At 41.4% G+C, this 18,822-nt stretch overlaps 1 protein-coding gene across 2 annotated transcripts in view; it reads left to right on the top strand.

Moving 5' to 3' along the window:
• HTR1F (5-hydroxytryptamine receptor 1F) overlaps positions 1–18,549 on the top strand; it is a 102,672-nt gene extending 84,123 nt beyond the window's left edge. The window contains exons 1-2 of one of the 2 annotated variants that reach the window (XM_066571917.1): positions 10,236–10,426; positions 14,550–18,549. In XM_066571917.1, the coding sequence (XP_066428014.1) occupies positions 14,588–15,691 (1,104 nt within the window). In that variant the 5' untranslated portion in view covers positions 10,236–10,426; positions 14,550–14,587 and the 3' untranslated portion in view covers positions 15,692–18,549. Of the gene's footprint in view, positions 1–10,235; positions 10,427–14,549 lie in introns of those variants that run through there. The other variant, XM_066571916.1, reaches the window with a different exon arrangement.
• The last annotated feature ends 273 nt before the right edge of the window (positions 18,550–18,822 follow it).

Genomic DNA, 18,822 nt, shown 5'->3' with positions numbered 1-18,822 from the left:
TTCTAACCACACAAAACCTCTAGAAGGAGGAATGTAGACTCCTCACTCCCTACCAAATGAATTGTTAGTTCTCTAGAATCTGTAGCATGCATATAGGAATAAAAAAAAATCTCCTGATTGAACAGGACACAGAACTTGAGCAAGAGTTCAATGTTCTGATCAAACTGCAGTAGAATTTTAAATGAAAAGCAAAGGCTTTAAACGGCAAGAACTGCTCAGACTGACATTTTTACTCTTGTCAGAAGAAAGTTCCTGTGCTCATCAGTCTCTTGTTTTGATAGATAAATGGTCCAAATAGTGCTCTCCCAGCACTCCCAAGCAGCATTTGTGATGTTCTTAAAGGCAGTTACTTTTCAGACTACCTGCTCTGAGACCACACAGATAAATACTTAATAACACAGCTTATGAAAACTTTTCAAAGTCAATTGCCTTTCCTCTGACACACCTTTTGCTGATGTTACATAACTGCTTTTAAAAGTGCAAATGCAGTAAACGTCATCCATGGTGAACTGAGAATATAAAAAGACCCATTCCCACATATAAGCCACTGCAATCTATAACACCACTTTTATTAGCAACCTACAATGCAGCCAACACATGGAGATGAAGAAGCCTGAAGTAACTGCTGTTGTTATTAATATTGTTCTTAATGAATCTCTCATACAGTAGCAGTAAAAAATCCAAATACTTCCTTCAATTCCAGACTGGAAAATAACTTTGTCATGCCACAGAGTCAAGTAAATGAAGAGCCCCCCGCCACCAATTTCCTAAACGGATGTCTCAGCAATTACTCTGCAGACTTCTGTTAGCACAATGCTGTCACTGACGCAGCCCAGCTTCCTTCTCAGGAATACTTCTCACCCACACAAAAACTCTAGAAAGCACACTCCCAGCAGTTGAAAAAAAGGTCAAAAGCACCTCTTCCCTTCAAAAGCACCTACTCTTACATGTGAGCAAAAGAAGAGCCACAATGACACCAACTTGTAATTCGAAGACATCTCAATATCCTCCTTCTGGATATTCTGTAACAACTATCATGGCAGTAAAAGATTTTTAATCATATTAGGCTGGAAAAATACATTATTTAGTAATTAAGTAACAATCAAACAATTCTTATCTTAAAGCCTATTAAGACTTACAGGCCCTAAGCCTTGATCTGGCAATTGTTCAGGTAGACATAGAAAAACATGTATGAGATCATCAGTGGCATGGGGCAAGGACCCCAGGCTGGAATGCATTTATTTTTTCCAGGTGTAAAGGAATTACTGGGGGAAAAGGACTGATAAATAATTGCCTTGTGTTCAAAGCATCTGATAAGCAAACCCCCTTTTCGCTGCATTTCATTATGAAAACAGGAGGGGATGAGAGAAGAAGAAAGGAGGACCTGCTGTGCCCCCGAACACAGTGCTGCTGATAGCAGCTCCCTGAGGCTTCAGCCATTCACTCTTTCAGAAACCCAAACTTCTCATCATCACTTGTCTTTGAAAAGGTTACCTTGAGCAATGTGCAACCATTTGACCATGCTGACACCTGCAGATACTGAGCTTTGTTATTTTCAAGTGGTTCTGCAGTATAACTTTCTGGGGGTCATCACTGGCACTACACACCACAGCAAAACTACACATCCAAGCAACCTTGGATGGAATTAAATAGATGTGATTAAAGTATCCTGCACTCAGACTGAAGGAAGAACAACTGGAAGCTGTAACAGATTATTTGAGCTGGATACTTTCTAGCCTAAATGCATTTTACACCTTAATTCAATCTTTCCATCGCAGCACTCTCTGCAGAGCTGACAGTGTTCAATATATTTACAAAGCACAAGTGCTGGATTGTCCATTTTACACACTGAAGTCATTCACTCACCAAGCTCCCTGAAGCATCCTGAAGCATGATTTTCTAGCAGTCACAAAGCAACAGCAGGGATCCCGTCACCCTGCTTGGCACCAGCTGCTGGACACCGCAGGGCTTGTGGGATCCTGGGCACACAGGGTGGAGGCCAAGGTGGCAAAGAGGTGCCCTGGTACAGAAGAGAGAAATCAGTTCAGGGAGGCAGGAAGGGGCAGGAACAGTTGCTTGATTTGTATTGTCCCGCTCTGACATCCAACAGGGACCTTTCCAAAACAGTTTTGGCACCGATATCAACTTCTCCCAACTGAATAGCAACCTCTAGCATTTAAACTGATTCATCTGTTTCACAGGCCTGAAGAGGCACATTTTGACACAGTTCTCTAAATCGGGCGGAGGCAAACCAAAAAGGGCAGCCAAGTTCTCTGAGTTGGGCAGATGCAGCTGCTTTTATTCAGGATTGCCCACATGGACACCGGCTACACCGTTCCTGCTGCAACATCCACACAAAAAACATAATTCCTTCTTGCCACCTAAATTCAGCACTGCTCACTACAGGAAAAGTAATTATCTGTTAATCATCACAGAAGTCAGAAGCCAACATAAAAGCAGCAGTTATATAAAAAAGAAAACCCACAACAACAGACCATGTCAGGTACCCGTTTATCTAAATTAAAATCTTTATCCATTTCAATGTAATAAGGAGCATAAACCTACTGATCCCATTAAATACAGCTGAAAAACATCTTAGAGCAATGCTTTTCATCATAACAAAAGGTTAATCTAATGATCCTCTGCCATATTTGATGATTATAAGACATAGTCAAATTTTATTTTGGGGGGTTGTTTTTGTTGTTTTCATTATTTTTTTCTTAGACGTGGGGGGGCAGTTTTGCTTCTTTCTACAGTGCTCTTCTGCACCTACTTCTCACAAAATATCTTATCTCCAACTGAGATAAGAGAAACATTCATGGTATTAAAAGGTCTGCAGCATTTTTTCCACTACTAACTGAAAATAATAGGGAACCAAGGACTTTAGTGCACTGCATTTTTACCTTGAACAACACTACCTCAAATCACAAATTTTCTGAAAGTTCCTATTCTGTTTGTTATAGGGTTTTTTCCAAATTAATATTTGAATTTGGACTTAGAATAGTTGATGAATTAATGGTCATGTCTTTGCAGTTTTCTTTCATGCAGTGCTGCCTATTATCTAGTGAATAGAGAATACTGACAGTCAATATTATGGTCAAACCAGGTCAAACTGCAGTAATCAAAAGAAAATGTGTAACATAATATAATGTTATTTCCCACACAACTGATTCTAAGATTTTAGATAAAGTTTGCTGCATGGCCTAAATTAGTGCCTAATGATTTTTTTTTTTTCATTAGGAGGCATTAACAGAAACAGAGAGAACAAAGAAACTCAAACTCTTTGCAGGTAGAAAATACTGTGACTGCTTGCCTGGGTCTAAAACAATCCATTTGAATTTTCAGAAAGGATAATAACCTTGCAGTAGAGGTCAAGTAAGAGCAGAGCCAGGAACTGCAGTTAATGGTGTTGGAACTTTTCAACCTCTAATCCCAGAGCTAAGCAAGTACAAACAGATGGAGCTTCCATGTAAAAATGCATATAAATTTCTTCAGATGCTGGCAACCACAACCATTTTCTCTGTTCTAGATGCTGGTGATCCAACTATTTCTCTTCAGTCTTACTTGAAGCCTTAGATACTCAGGTCAACTGATTAGAGAGAGCATCCCCCTGATTTATGCATATATAACCCCCCTGTGTCTTTTTTTGAAAGCCTCTAACCCTCGGAAATAGGAGGGGGAATAATTGCTATATATGAACAAGTCACATCCTAAAGATCGTGAATAAAGAAACAAAGAGGAAAAAGAATCACAGAATGTAATGTCAGCATTTAGTGGCTGAAAATGGGAAAACTTGGAATGAGGAAAAAAACCCCAAGGTATTTTACAGAAGTGGGCACTTGCCTGAATCTGTTCATTGCTCCTTTCCAGAAGAGTTAACATTATAAAGTTCTTCAGCTTCAAAGAGCAAAGAGGCATTTTGAACACTAAGGAAATGTAGTTTTCAATGATGACTTCTTAAAATAGAAAACACAGAAATGATGGGGTAAAATATGATGCAATATACACATGTGTACCTACACAAGGGCAAACAATGTCAGAACTCATACTACAGGTCTCATTGCTTATCAACAGTACATTGATGTTAAAATGTTAAAAGCCTTTTTCCATAAATTTCTGTAGCCTCAGAGGTTAAAACTGAAAGAAGCCTTTTTGAGCAGACAGCTTTGAAGTTATAATTTGATCTTTTCCAATCTCCTAGTAGAAAAATAGTTTTTCATGCTCTAGTCCATAGAGAAATTCTCCAGCTTCCCAATGTGACAGCTGGGCTGTAAGCAACCCAGGGAAAGGAATTCAGCATTTCCAGCAGTGCTAAGCATGATGTTGCTGTTCCCATACGTAACAAACAAGCCAGATCATGCTGAAGCAAGGGCTCACCTTTGATTTTTCCAGGCCTCTTCCAGTCTCTGAAGATCAGCACTTTAACCATTTGCCTCTGTCCTTTACTCTTGCTTTTTACCATGTTATTATGTGAAAGCACATCTTACAATCTTGATCTCTCTCAGAAACGACAGGGGCCACAGAAACCCTGCAATTGCTGAGAATCAGCTGGAGGTTTTCTGAGCTCTCCTGCAGCAGTTCAGAGCACTGATGTGTCTTCTGTATTTGGGCAATTAGACCCAGTCTGTTTAATGCTTCTTTTCACAATCAAACTAATATTTCATGTTATCATGTGCAAGTACAGTCAAACAGGTTTTTTTTAACAGTCATTGTGAAATATATTGAAATACATTGCAAGAGTGCACCAGGTTTTCAAAGTAACATTCTTATCATATAAAAACACAAATTTCATTTTCTCAGCATACAACTTAAGGAGAAATAAGGTGCTAAAATTATTTCCTCTTCATGTTATGATTACAATCTAAATCTAAAAGTTAGATTTGCACAACCCTCTTTTGAAACTGCATAGGTTTTTCTTACTCAGGAAACGAAGAGCTAAAGTGTTGCCTACAAGAATCCCTAGGACAAAGTTGTACCTAAACTTCTATACAATGCTGAAGGTTTGCATAGTCACAAAGTTATGTTTTAAAAGATCTTAGAAAGTCAACACCGATATATTCTCAATGGAAAAAAAATATCAACAACAGGAAAACTAAAAACTTTTCAATACTTCCTTAGTCTATCATTCAAGATTCTTTAGCTGCTTTATCAATGAGAAATTTTGGGGGTCAGCTGGAGCTGTGTGATCTTCTTAGACAATGATCATCTGTATTGATTTCCTGGGACAACTATAAGGTTAGTTTTCATAATTAATTCTGAATCATCTGTTTAAATTTTAAGGAGCCATTCACTGTCATCTGTGCTGTGTGTCAAGTGTCACAACTACATCTGAATTATGCAAAGGAAAAAAGTTGTGTGTGACAGTCTGTTATTTTCCTATCAGAAATGAAAATGAGTTCACAAAGCATTAGAGAGCTTAAGCGCTGATTTAGTATTCACAACATCTACTACAAGAGACCTGGCACATCCAGGGAGCTTCCTAAGGAAGATAAATCCTTGTTTCTGTGTTTGGACAGTTTGAGACTGTCCTGCTGGACAGTGTTGTACCCCTAAAAATACACCCAAGGCTGAATGTTTCCAGGAATTCTTCAGCAAGCTTTGATGGCAGCTGACCTCAGAGAGAGCCATTCTCTGCCAAAATAGGATCTTGGGAGATTTTGCTGGGCTCCCAGTCCTGACCACACACAAGTCATTTCCAGATCAGCTGCCAGTCTGGGCTGGTGGCAGCTGCTCCAGTTTGCTTTCCTCTCATCCTTGCTGCTGCAGACACACACTGAGCCAAGGAAACCCGCCAGAAATCTCAGAAAACCCAAACGCTGACCTCCACAGCACCGTGTGGAAGTGCTGTTTGATACATCTTAGCTCTGCAAGGAAGTTGCTGTATTTTATCATTTCCATGCAGTTCAGCACCAGTGGGGGATAGAGCCACAGGCAAACACTAAGCAGGGGTTGGTTTCTCCAGCACCCTCCTTCCCAGCCGTTCCACTTCCTCAAGTGCTCCTCACAACTCTTGCATGCGATGTACTCTCCCCTGTCTCCACAGCTCTCCTCACCACACACTTGATTTCATGCAGGCTGTCCTGGCACTTATTCTGCCTAAATGCTGCTGCTTTTAAAGAGAATCACATTGCAGTGCAGTAAGAAACTGCAGTAAAGAGAAAGGCATGCTCAAGAGCTGCAGAGTAGTTGTAAATGTGAAAAGGAGGAAAGCTAAAGCCCAATCTGCACTAGAGAAGTTTTGCCAGCATAGCTGCATCCCAGATCTCAAGACACAGATGGTTTAAATAGCCCTGGAACTAATGGGGTTTCTGCCATTAGCATTTATGCCAGTTCACTGTGTGAACATAATTCTTCTGGCTAAAATTTTCAGTTGTGTCAATGCTAGGATTTAAATCCCTAAAAAAATATAATTAAAACCAAACAAACAAACAGAAAAAAAAAAAACAACAACAAAAACTCCACACAACAGGAAAAGCACATGAAAAAGCAAATGAGGACTTTCTGGTTATCCTGTGGTGCTCGTGGAAAGTCTGATCAGTTACCTGCCCACATTAATGCTCTCTGTCCATGCAGGAGAAAGCAGGTACAAGAACAGTTCTCTGTATTGTATCACCACCACTGTGGCACCCCATGCAGAGTATAGCAAAAATCATGTCCTGGTTAGTATATATCTAAGTTTGAAGGCACAGGATCTGAATTTTAGAAAGACAGCCCCAACCTAATTGTGCAAGTAATCAAGGGGTAAGGCAGCCTGGCATCCTCTGGCAGAAAAGCATTGTCTGAAAGAAAAAAAACCAAACATTCCTCCACAACAAAATCCTGTGCCATGGATGCATCATTTTAAGAAAGCTTTCCACAAATTCTTCCTGCTTTTCTGGCAGCTTTCCTCCCTGTCTTTCCCATGGAGACAGGACAAAAATAAAAATCTTGAATTCTACTTCCTATAAAAGGTTGATTCTCTTAATATCCTTCCCTATTCCAAAATCATTGGCTTTAAGGACTGTTTTGTTTGTTTTGCTTGAAGTACTTCTTGGCCAGGACTACATGGCCAAGAAGTACTTCAGGTAGTAGGTCATTTAGGGGAAATAGCCTGAATTGTCTCAGTTAGTCCTGATAAAGGAAATGTTAGAGAAGTGCTGTTTAGGGCAAACCCAGTGCAGAGTTTGCATCTGATAGGATTATGCCATGCCATATGGATAATAAGATCAAGGGGAAACGACCTTCAGTCTCCAAGATGATCAGATGAGGACTAGAACAAAGACAAATGACACAGTGAGAAGAAGTACAGAGAAAGACACTGGGAAATACGCAGTGAGACAAATACTATCTAAAACAGCATCAGTCTCCAAAAACTGGTCAGAGATGAGATAAAAGATTAAGTGAATTTTGCCATCTCTCCTAACTGTAAGTGATCAGCCACAGACTTGTGCTGTTCTTGTGTCACACAGAATCCTGCTGCAGATGAGGAGCACAGGGATGTGTCGCCATCACTCCTCTTCCAGCAAACTCTTCTGAGACCAATTCTCCCTCAAAGCTGTCCTGGTGATCACACAGCAGAAAAATAATTCCCCAACTGTTGGACCAGGGTACAGTCTGAAAATTATGTTTTCTTATGTTATAACTTGAAATGAAGATCTTTTCTAGGAACACATTTGAAAATATTGATTGTTTTGTTACTGAACCTCCTTCTTGTAAAAGAGTTTCAGAGGGAGGTCTGTCAGTGAAGGAGGTTTGGGACTTGCAGCTGCACACACAAGTGTTTTCAGAGGGCTGTCAAAGAACACATGGCCTCAAAGCATAAGGATGAGTGGGAAGTGGGAGAAACAAGGCTGCATTTTATGACTGTTCAAGCAAACTAAAACTGCCTCTCAACCTCCTTGCTCCAGCACTGCCTTGTGATTCCTACAGGGTTCAAGCCCTTACCTGAAAAGGCAGTTTTTTTGGAACACAAGCAAAGCCATTCTGCATTTTCAGCCCCCTGTACAAATTTAGTTGATAATGAAAACAAGCCACTCCTGCCTAGTAAGAAACTAGTTGTACAAATCAGATAAAAAATGGGTGATTAGTCACTTCTTTGATTCACTACCAATCAAAAAAAGAAAAAAAAAACTTCAAAAAAACTTCAAGTAAAAACAAACAGGAACCTTGCTTTTTCTTCACCAGGACTAAAGTAAAAATTTTAAACTTTTTCTAATACAGAAATTTTTTGGTTGAATGGGGCATTTCAGGCACGTTAGATCCAAATTAAACAAAGGAGGAATGCCAAAGAGTAGGGATGGGAAGGGAGTGGCCCCTTAACTGATGTTATGGAGGCATCAAGTTCAGATCCCAACCTCCTCTAAGGACAGGGTGGTGGCCGCAGGGTTACATGGGATCATCATGGATGTGCTATTCTGCTCAGTGTTGAGCTCACACTGGGGGATGGGGTGCTCAAACACCATTTCTCACATATATTTATTTAACAAGCTTTGAGCATCAGCAGCAGAGAAGATGGCAGGAAGCTCCCATGGGAACTATTGTCCAGGACCTGATCCTCTGGGACTCTTCCACAACATATACAACACAACAGACAACTAGCCAGGCCTTTATCCTGAGAGATCTGGACTAGGGGTTCAGATCAGCCTCAAATAAGGGAGGAAACCAAATCCCTTCATCTAACAAAGAAACAAATCACTGTCATCTCTTCTGGAGAACTATGAATAGAAGAATGAAATCTTCTCTTTCTCCAGCCAAAAATGATCAAATCATAACAGGTTCACTCTGTGACCACCCAAGTAAATGAAGCTGGATTTGGGAGTCATGTGTTATATAAGCAAGTCCATCATCCTGTGTTCTTGCTGCTCCTCCTTCCCTCCCCCCCACACCCCTCAGCTAGATTAAAACAGATGGCAGAGGGACATGAAATAAAGACCAAACACAGGCAAGTGACTAATTTTCCAAAAGGAGACAGAAAGCCAAACCCTTAACTTCAACGTTAGCAGCAGCAAGGAATGCATAATTACCCTCTGAACATCACATTCCTCAACATAAGCAGATGCAGCGGTTGCTACAGATAAGATAACAACAAGCAGGGGAGGGATCCTCCAGGCAGGCTTGACAGGCAGTCTGGGACTACACCGCAGTCCTGGACACACAAGCAGAGAACCTGGCAAAGGAATCACAGTGGGAATTGTGAAGGTGAGTTAATCACACCAAGGAGATGGGGACAGAGCTATTCCAGTGCTTCCCTTTTACCAGAGAGCACTGTCTTCATTCCTGTCCTGCTGGAGTTGGTTCTTCCATCTCTCCTGTCAGCATCCAATGGCAGAGGGCAAATTCCCTTTCCCTGGCAGCTCAAGGAAGGCTTCAGACTTTGCGTTTCAGCTGCTTCAGTGGAAGCACTGCCTATCTCTGTTGCAATAACATGACAAAGTAGACACTTGGGGTGCTAATTTTCCGGGCTAAGTCTGTCAGACTTTGTCATTTTAGCCATTTGGAATTATTTCTGCTGGCAGAATGAATTTAAAGAGACATCCAGAAAATCTAAAGCAAGCACAATCTTTGCTGTGCCTGACACAAAGCATACTGCAACACATCATTTTGCCAACAGAAGGACTTTTAAGTGTTACACAGCTAGGAAAAGCACCAAATCTAGGTTCAAGGCACAGAAAGGGACTTTCCTTTGCCATTCTGTAAGAAATCAGAGCACCTGTGCTCAGACATGGAGATACCTATTCTCCAGGACTCAGATTTGTTTCCTTCCTGTGTTATATTGGCATTCAGGGCATGCTGCAAAGCCTATTTATTTGCCCCTGCTTCTCCTGAGGCATGCGTGGGAGACAGAATTCCACATTATCTTTAGTTGATATTAGTTCAATTGATTTACCTGTAATTTTGCTGTGATTTGTTGTCTGTGTTTCTAGGTCTGTTGTGACCTTTTACAAGTGGAAATTATAAATAACTCCAGTTTTTGGAGACTCATACAGCAAAAACTAAACAGCTTTTAAGATATTGCTCCAGTTGCCAATACATTTGAGGTCCAAACTGTTCTCAGTCCCATGGACTGGATAGCATCACCCAAACAGGGAATCTTAAGCATTACTTGAGCATGCATATACAAATATTTGCTGACAGATTAAGAACTGGAAATAACTCTACCTCTGAGTTAAGTGGCAGATATAGGGAGGAAAAAAAAAGAAAAAATAAGGTTTTAAGCATGAAGAAATGCAGACTGGGTAAGGAGAGTTGGCAACCTTGTAATTTCTGCTTCGCACTTGAATCTGCTGACAGACATCTACTTTGCATTCCAGGAAAGGCAGGCTTGCTGCAGCAGCCTTCAGCTGGCAAGGAACTTCCCTTACAAACCTTGGCCCAGGGATGCACTGTGGCTTTGGGAGCCTTAGGAAGAGTTATTGGCAGGAAAGAATTTAAGGACACCAAGAATCAGGTGAAAGTGTCCCTCTGCCCTTCCTCCTCTGTTGGGACATGGGAGTTCAAGCTCAAAGTACACATCCCCTATCAGATCCAAGTACAAGCTCCTCTTTCTAAAATGGGATTTTTTTAATCCAAAGCAGCCATATTTCCCTCTACTCACACTTAATATGATGGATGAAGCTAATTGTCATTAGTACATCACTTGGTCAGTTTCTAAAGGCACTCATTAGGAATCACATTAGGAGGGATTTGTACAAATTTATAAAGCTTCATAAAAACAATTTAAATCCAATTGGCTTACAGGTCAGAATGGCCAACAGAGCAAGGGACACCTGCTGCTGGCAAGTGAAGTGTTTTGTTTCAAAGCCAGCTGAAGTCTGGTGGAAGGTGGAAAATTAGGAGCTTTCCCTGCCCTGGCACAACTTTGTGTTTACTTAGAGCACAAAGGCTGCTATTGCTGCCTGTAGCAATTTAAACGCCCTAAATTCAATCCCTGGCTTATTTTGCTGTCTGATTACTGTTACTGTTTTTAATTAAGACACATTTTGCTAATGAACCCCCCCAGAAATAAACACCTTCTCCCACCCCTCCCAGTACTCTCAAAAAACCTGTATTCGAAAGCAGTAAACACTAAATCAGCAAGTTTTCTCTCCACAACTGCTTAAAGTAATATTAAAAAAAGAAAAAAAGAGGCCCAAAAATCAAGGGCTGTACATTTCTAGCCCTTCAATCTACATTCAGAACCCCAAATAACAGACTGATGGTGCCTTTCCCAAAGGTATTCCCAGTCAGGTTTCTCCAGCATTAGGGATTTTTATTTATTTTTCATGCTTTCAAAGGCAGAGTAGTACTGTTTTCCAAACCTGGAAGGGCAGACTAAGGCTGTTGAACAAGATCAATTACATTGTTATTTTGTAAATCTTAGCCACAAATGGTGGGTTATGGGCTTAATAACACACACACATGCTCAAGAAAAGCTGAAATACCAGCAACATCCGTTTTTCTTGAGTGGCCACTAGACAAACTCAATGCTTGCATTTGTGATAAGGCTGCACAGACATTTTCATCCATGCCTTCTAAACATGATCAGTAATATGATAAATGTGTGTGTTTACAGACAAGGAAGTATTTACATTCAGGTCACCGTAATATGCCAGATCTGGAAGGGATGGAAAAAAGATTTGTAGAAGTGGCTAATTCCTCCAAAATAATAATATTCCTGTGTCCAAGATAAGAGGCATGCTATCTTAGGTGAACAGCAGCTTCCTTTGTTTACAGAGCTCTTATTCAACAATCATAAATAATAATAAATAAATAATGAATAAAGTACAAGACACCATTTTCACCAGTCTTAAATTCAGGACAATGTAATGCAATCAACATTTCAAGTCTTTCCAGAGTTTTGGAACAACAGCTGAGTATTGAAAAGGTAATAATAAAAAACAACACTTCCATCTGCAGCAAGAGCAGGTGCCATGGAATGTAAGTTATCAGTGATAAACTGATAGAGTGATATCAGAGATAGCTGATAGAGACATATCAGTGATAAGCTCTACAAGAGGGGCACTGAGCTGCCAACTCCACACAAGTAGCCTTACAAATATCTGGACTGCAGCAACTCTTCTGAAAATAGCTGCATGCTTGAAATAGTCACTGCCAAACTTATTCCACAAGAGATAAATCATGCTACTAAGAGAAAGCAATAAAAATAAACAAACTAAGGTTCCAGGGAATTCCTCTTGTTTTACAGTGAATTAGCAGAAGCACTGTAATGAATTTGCTCAAAATTGACAAGGAAAGGCTAAAGCAGAGGGGCAGAGGCCAGCTCTCCTGCATTCTAATCCAGTGCACTGTCTACAGGATCATCCTTCATACTCCTGAGAGTGGGTTGGTTGCTTGCTGAGGGCAGAAACCAGCCATAGCAACTGACTGAACTGAGTTCCACTTAAGAAAAAATCCAGAATTAGGTCACTTCTGGCCATTATCAAAAGAGAAAGAAGCAGCAGTCCTTAAATACTGCAAATACTTCAACTCCCCATATTTATAAACCAATCTTTTTAGTTAATGATCACCCAGTAAAGCTGCACCAGTTAGAAATGGATCCCCACCTCACTCCACCAGGAAAGCCACCAAATTTTGTGACTGGCAGCCCTGAGCAGCACAGCCCTCATGGCTCTGCCTCCACACAGAGAGGCATAATCACTGCACAGAAATGGGCACATTTCTGCCACTGTGCTTCTCATAAAGAGCCTCCAAATCACAGCAACACTAAGGAAAGTACTTATTCCTACACGCTACTTTTGCACATCTACCCAGAGTGTCTTCCTTACTCCACAGTCTCAAACTGAAGAATCTTTCAAAAATTATTAATCAGCTTTCATTAGCTCTAAATTGCTTTTTCCTTGCTTGCAATTAAGGACTAATATCCAAAGAGTTAGAAATTTATAAGGTGATTAACCATAATGAGTGATTAACCATAGTATGATCAATTGCTGAATATCACACATATCTTAGTTTTTCCCAATAAACTTTTTTCCCCTATGTATTTGCACAAGCTTGAAAAGGAAGATTTATTTAGCAGAGGTTGAGCATTCAGCAAATGTATCTGTTCTTTCCCTAGAAGGCAGCTAGCTGTAGACAAAAATATCTGCAAAACAGAAATTAGCGTGGATTCAGAAGGATTTAAGGTGATACTGACATGATGAAAGATCTGTTTTTACATGTGTAAAGTATATTTCAAGTTCAGAGAAAGGAACACAGAAAGCACACACATGTTGTGATCGGCTCATGTACAGGACAAGTAGCTGCTAGGCATGTGCAAATATCACCACATAAATTATATTTCCTTTCCTTGTGCTTCCATTCAATTAAATGTTGGTCAATCAGTGCTAAAAACATTCCTGAGCAGTCAGTAGCATATTAAGCACTGCCTGGGTTAAAATCTCAAAGCAAGTGAGTGAGTTGGGTCCAAGGTTATAAACAGTAAACAAGATTCTTTTTCAGCCACTCCAGCATCATATCAAAAAGCTTTAGTTATGTTAACGAAACCAAATTTCTGGAAGAAAAAATATTCACTAATTTCACATATTTCCCTACTTGTGGCATCCAATGTAACACAAGTGCAACTCACTCACTACACTCAAAAATCTGTGAAAGATTACCCCACTTAGGTGTTCATCAAGTAGATCTTACACAAGAAATTGCAGGTCAGCACTCACTAGAGGATGAAACCTGATCTTTAGAGCAGAGCTTGTCACTCACAGTAAAAGCTGGAATCTCCAATTCAGCTGCACTCTTCAGGGTACTCAGAAACTCTTCTTGATAAGAACGTATCCCCAGAACACAACCCAGAACTTATTTCATCAGTATTTCTCTGCATTTTTCTTCCTGCAGAGCCATAGGAGTTAGGCTATTTCCATAGAAAGAGTTATTATCAGAACAAGTAGAACCCAAGTTTTCTTTGGCAGAAATCAGAGAACAGCAAAACTTGAGGAAAAGTAAAGATGTTCTCAGGGCTCTAATGTACATCTAATATTTCACTTAGCCAATAAGTGAACCATTTGAAGCTTTAAAACCTATTAAGATGCTTCATTTTAGAGATGTATAAGAGGAAGACATAATACAACACTTTCCTCACACCATTTTTTCCTTCTCCTGTTTGTATGGTGTCACCCCAGGGCATATGGCAATGTTTCACATTTCTATTTTCTTTTCAAAGCTATGTCCCAGTTAAGAAATCCCATGTTTAGCTAATATATGAGGAATGAGTCACTTATTGATGGGGAAAATGAGTTTATATGGGTAAAATAAGCATTATGCCTGCTGCATTAATGTTTTCAACAGTCATTACATTGCTTAGTGGAGCAGACAGCACAAGCCTAAAAGTAGTATTAGTGCTTACTTTTGGATGAGGTTGTTCACATTAAACCAGTTTCAGGACTCCTCTACAAAGCATTCAGAATAAGTGCTTCTAGCTGGAAGGGAAGTAAGTATTTTTAGCCACTCGAGGAACCAGGCTGGAGTCAGAATAATTTCTAATGATAAGTCTGAACTTCTTGTAAGCTTAGGGCCCACAGTCTTTTAAGACAACAAAAAATCAAGGGTTCGTCATCTGAATGTTTTTACTTTTCCAACAGGTAACTGCTACGGGTAAAGATCATCTTTAAAAGGGAACATGGATTTAATAAACTCAACTGAACAAAACAGTACATCAGAAGAACCTTTCAAATGGGCGACATCCAAGATTCTCATTTCCATTACCCTGTCTGTGCTGGCTCTAATGACAACGGCCATCAATTCTCTCGTGATGACTGCAATAATTGTGACAAGAAAGCTCCACCACCCCGCCAACTATCTAATCTGCTCTCTTGCAGTGACTGACTTCCTTGTGGCAGTCCTGGTGATGCCCTTCAGCATTGTCTACATCGTGAAGGAGACCTGGATCATGGGGCAGGTGGTGTGTGACATTTGGCTGAGCGTGGACATCACGTGCTGCACTTGTTCCATCCTGCACCTCTCCGCCATTGCTTTGGACCGGTACCGAGCGATCACAGATGCCGTGGAGTATGCCCGGAAAAGGACACCTAAGCACGCTGGCATCATGATAGCAGTTGTATGGATCATATCCATTTTTATCTCCATGCCACCTTTGTTTTGGAGGCACCAGACAACCAGCAGGGAGGACGAATGCATCATCAAACACGACCACATTGTTTTCACCATTTACTCCACGTTTGGCGCCTTCTACATCCCACTGGCCTTGATCCTGATCCTTTACTACAAGATCTACAAAGCAGCAAAGACATTTCACAGGAGAAGCGTCAGCCGGATCGTGAGGGAGGAGGGGGTGAACGGACAAGTCCTTTTGGACGCAGGTGAAAGAAGCACCAAGTCAGCCTCAATGCCTAGCACAACAGAGAAGACCTCAGATCCCCTGGTGAGCTCTGATAAAATCAACATCACCCTACGAAGTCCCAGGTCTGAATCCAAGCACGAGAAGTCCTGGAAAAAACAGAGAATCTCCAGCACAAGAGAGAGAAAGGCAGCAACAACACTGGGTTTGATCTTGGGGGCATTTGTGATCTGCTGGCTCCCATTTTTTGTAAAAGAAGTAGTTGTTAATACCTGTGAAACATGTCACATCTCAGAGGACATGTCTAATTTCCTAGCATGGCTGGGATATATAAACTCCCTTATTAACCCTTTAATCTACACAATCTTTAATGAGGATTTCAAGAAAGCCTTCCAGAAACTTGTACGGTGCGGGCAATACCTTTAAGAGTTTTTGTTCATATAAGGAGAACACATTCATTGTTTTTTAACCTGTATAAATTTATATAACTGAGATGGCATTTGTTGTATTTAAGGCAAAGCACCAGGACTCTGCATTTACATTATAATGACTTTTTTTGTAGAGGTAATATTGGGAGCATTAATTGCCCAAGTTTTAAAGAGATGGATTATCTGGGATTGGTTTTTGCTCTAGAAAAAGAGGTAGCTCTGATCCAGTTGGATTTTCACAGCTGCCTAGCTTGAAGCATAAGGTATTACCTTAAATATGAAGGAAAAATGCACTTGAAGTAGAAGAAACAAAACTTTTTTAAAAGTAACCCTCAGTCATCGATGAAATGTTAAGTAAAACAACACACACATTTTAAACCCTACTGATATAAGATAGAAAATACACCATGGAATGACAACATGATTTTAACAGTCTGGCACAGGCCTACAGCATAGAGCCAAGCCATTCACAGCCAAGGGTAGTAGCTTTAAATATATCTACCATCGTGCTAAGTCAGTGAGCTGCAGAGCGAGCTGCAGCCCTGCTTTGCCCCATAGGTGGACTTCCCTGTGTTACACAGCATCCCAGCAGCAGGCAAGGGGCTCTGATGGCTTACCAGTTTCATAGGAAGCCAGTGTTGGGAGCTCTCTGCCATTGCACACCCACAGCAGATGAAAGCATAACCCCAGGAGAAACAGCCAAACATCTAGAGCGCCTCCAGTGAGCAGGGTACACAGAGTGCCTGGTGCTCTGAGGCTCCACTTGCATGGGAAAGGGAAGGTTCAAAGAGCAGCTGGTTCTCCTTGTGCAGATATTAGAAGAGAGAGAAGCTGGAGACAAGGAGACACTCCTTTCTCCATGTCCTCATACCTGGCCAGGCACAGAGCCTGTGACCTGCAGCACCAAACCAGCCACAGCTCATACCAGGGCTGAGCACTGCTGACAGAGGGTGGCTCAGTAAGGTTTGAAGGACTGGGGCTGACAGCTCCAGCTCAGCATGTTCAGCCCTCCATCCTCAGAAGCCTGATGCCCCTGAGCCTCTTCTCAACTGCCCCAAGCACCAGGGTTGTGCTGCCTTTCCAAGCAAGTGAGAAAGCACCACAGTGCTGGCAGCATGGGTCTCTGGAAAAGGCTGTGCAGCACCTTCTGCAGCAGGGGAAGAGGGAGTGACCTCAGTATGCACTGCACACCTGGGCAGGGAATCCTGTGGGATGCTCACTGAGAAGCGCACCTCTAAAACCCCTCCTTCCCCCAGAGCATACATCCATATCCCCATTCCCAGCAGAGTTAACAAAAACATGAACTCCAGCCCATCCTAACTTACTTAGTCAAAGATGACCTCTATGAACAAATCCCTTCCAAGGCCTGAAAGATGGCAGCTTGGCCAATCCTGACCAACATGCTCTAGATGCCAAGCCATGAAGCTGTTAGAGCCACACCAAAGCCCAGGTCTTGCACTTTTCAGGACAAACAGATTCAGGCTGTGTCACTAAGAGCCCAGATTCAAATTCTTTGTCAGACATTCAGTGCTGCCTCACAGGAACAGAGACTTGAAGCTCCTTACGGGGATCACAAAACACACTGTCAGCAGCAGCAGCAACCTCCTGCAAAGGTTCTCCAGTTTGGCACTTGGGCCACCAGCCTAGGAACACCACAAAGGAACTGAGAAATAACAGCACCATTGTCACCTTTAGTTGGGGAAAGGTGTCACTGGCCTTGCAATTGTTCTTCCAAGAGACTTTCAGTGGTTTGTATTACACAAAAAAGTCAACACTGCCATTTGTCTCTCTCCCTCTCCCTCCTCTGTATTACAAATTCTGGAGTTGGTAATAATTTTTGTATTTTCCCTGCTGGCTACCAGCTGACACAACAGCTGTCAAAAGGATTTCCTGCAAGATGACGAGGTTTGAAACTTGAGATACTGAACTAATTTGTTTCTGTCACTTACAACTTACTGTATTCTGCTTTCACATCGAGGTCCAAATGAAATGCTATTCAGAATTAGCAGAAACGGTGCATTTGCTGTTGATTTTAACACAGCCAGGAATCTAATGGAAAGCTCACTTGTCATACCATGGAGCCCTAGCACAGCAGTGGCACAGCTAAATTTTGAGGATACTGGGATGCGACAGAGTGGAATTGGCTCATGCTCAGTGCAACCCAGCATGCTTTATTACCATTGCAGTCAGAGCACAGCCTCTGCAGCCCGCATGACCTCAGCACTGGCTGCATTATGCTGAGAGAAAAAATTGCTCTCAGCATCAGCTGTGCTCTGCTGTCTCCAGAAAGAGCCTTGAATTTTAGCTTTCCAAAAGGATTAGCAGATTAGCAGGAGGCAGCACAGAAAACCCCACAAAATCATTCACTCTTGAAGACCTCTGTTTCCCACATTTCCTGAGTTGTAACCCTGGGTGTCCTGGGGGAACCCATTCCTCTCCCCCTGCCTCTCCCTTTATGGCTGCTGGAGTACAGACTTTATTGTTTATCCTCTTACTAGTAAGATGTTTGACAATATCTTGTGAAATCAAATTGGACAGAAAAATAGGGGCTGCTTTTCAGGAGAAAAGATACTTAAAATACTCATTTAAATAACAATGGGTGAAGCTCAAAGAAGGAACCATATGTAGATAAACAGAAAATATCTGTCATTTATGCACTGTTAACAGTATTATACTCTGAAACTAATTAAGCTGCTAAACATTTCTCAAGATGCAGGGTGGTTTCTTTTGTATTGTTTTCACTGAGCTGTATCTGCTCACCCTTCAGCACAGTGGTGGGAGAGGCAACTACAAGAAATCTGATCAAACAAGTGGGAAGTTATTCCATTAAAAGCACTTGCGGCTTGTGGACCATCATTTCTTGGTGTCTGACTGCGACTCATCACTCGTTCCCTTACAGAGCCCACTGTGCCAAACACTTCCCCACACAGCACCACACAGTATCATTTCATCTCTAGCATTTACCCATGCATGTGATGTATCCAGAAAAAAATACATGAATTCCCCTTTCAAAATGGATAGACATTAAGATGTCTGCAGGATGCTGCTTTCCCTCCCCTTGAAGCACAGAGGCTTCCACTGGACCTTAGCACCAGGCTGAAGGAGCACAACTTTATGCACTGGAGCTAA

Source organism: Molothrus aeneus, chromosome 2, assembly GCF_037042795.1.
Source record: "Molothrus aeneus isolate 106 chromosome 2, BPBGC_Maene_1.0, whole genome shotgun sequence".
Classification (NCBI taxonomy): domain Eukaryota; kingdom Metazoa; phylum Chordata; class Aves; order Passeriformes; family Icteridae; genus Molothrus; species Molothrus aeneus.
The sequence above is the reverse complement of the archived record's forward strand: the minus strand, read 5'-3'. Positions and strand labels throughout refer to the sequence as shown.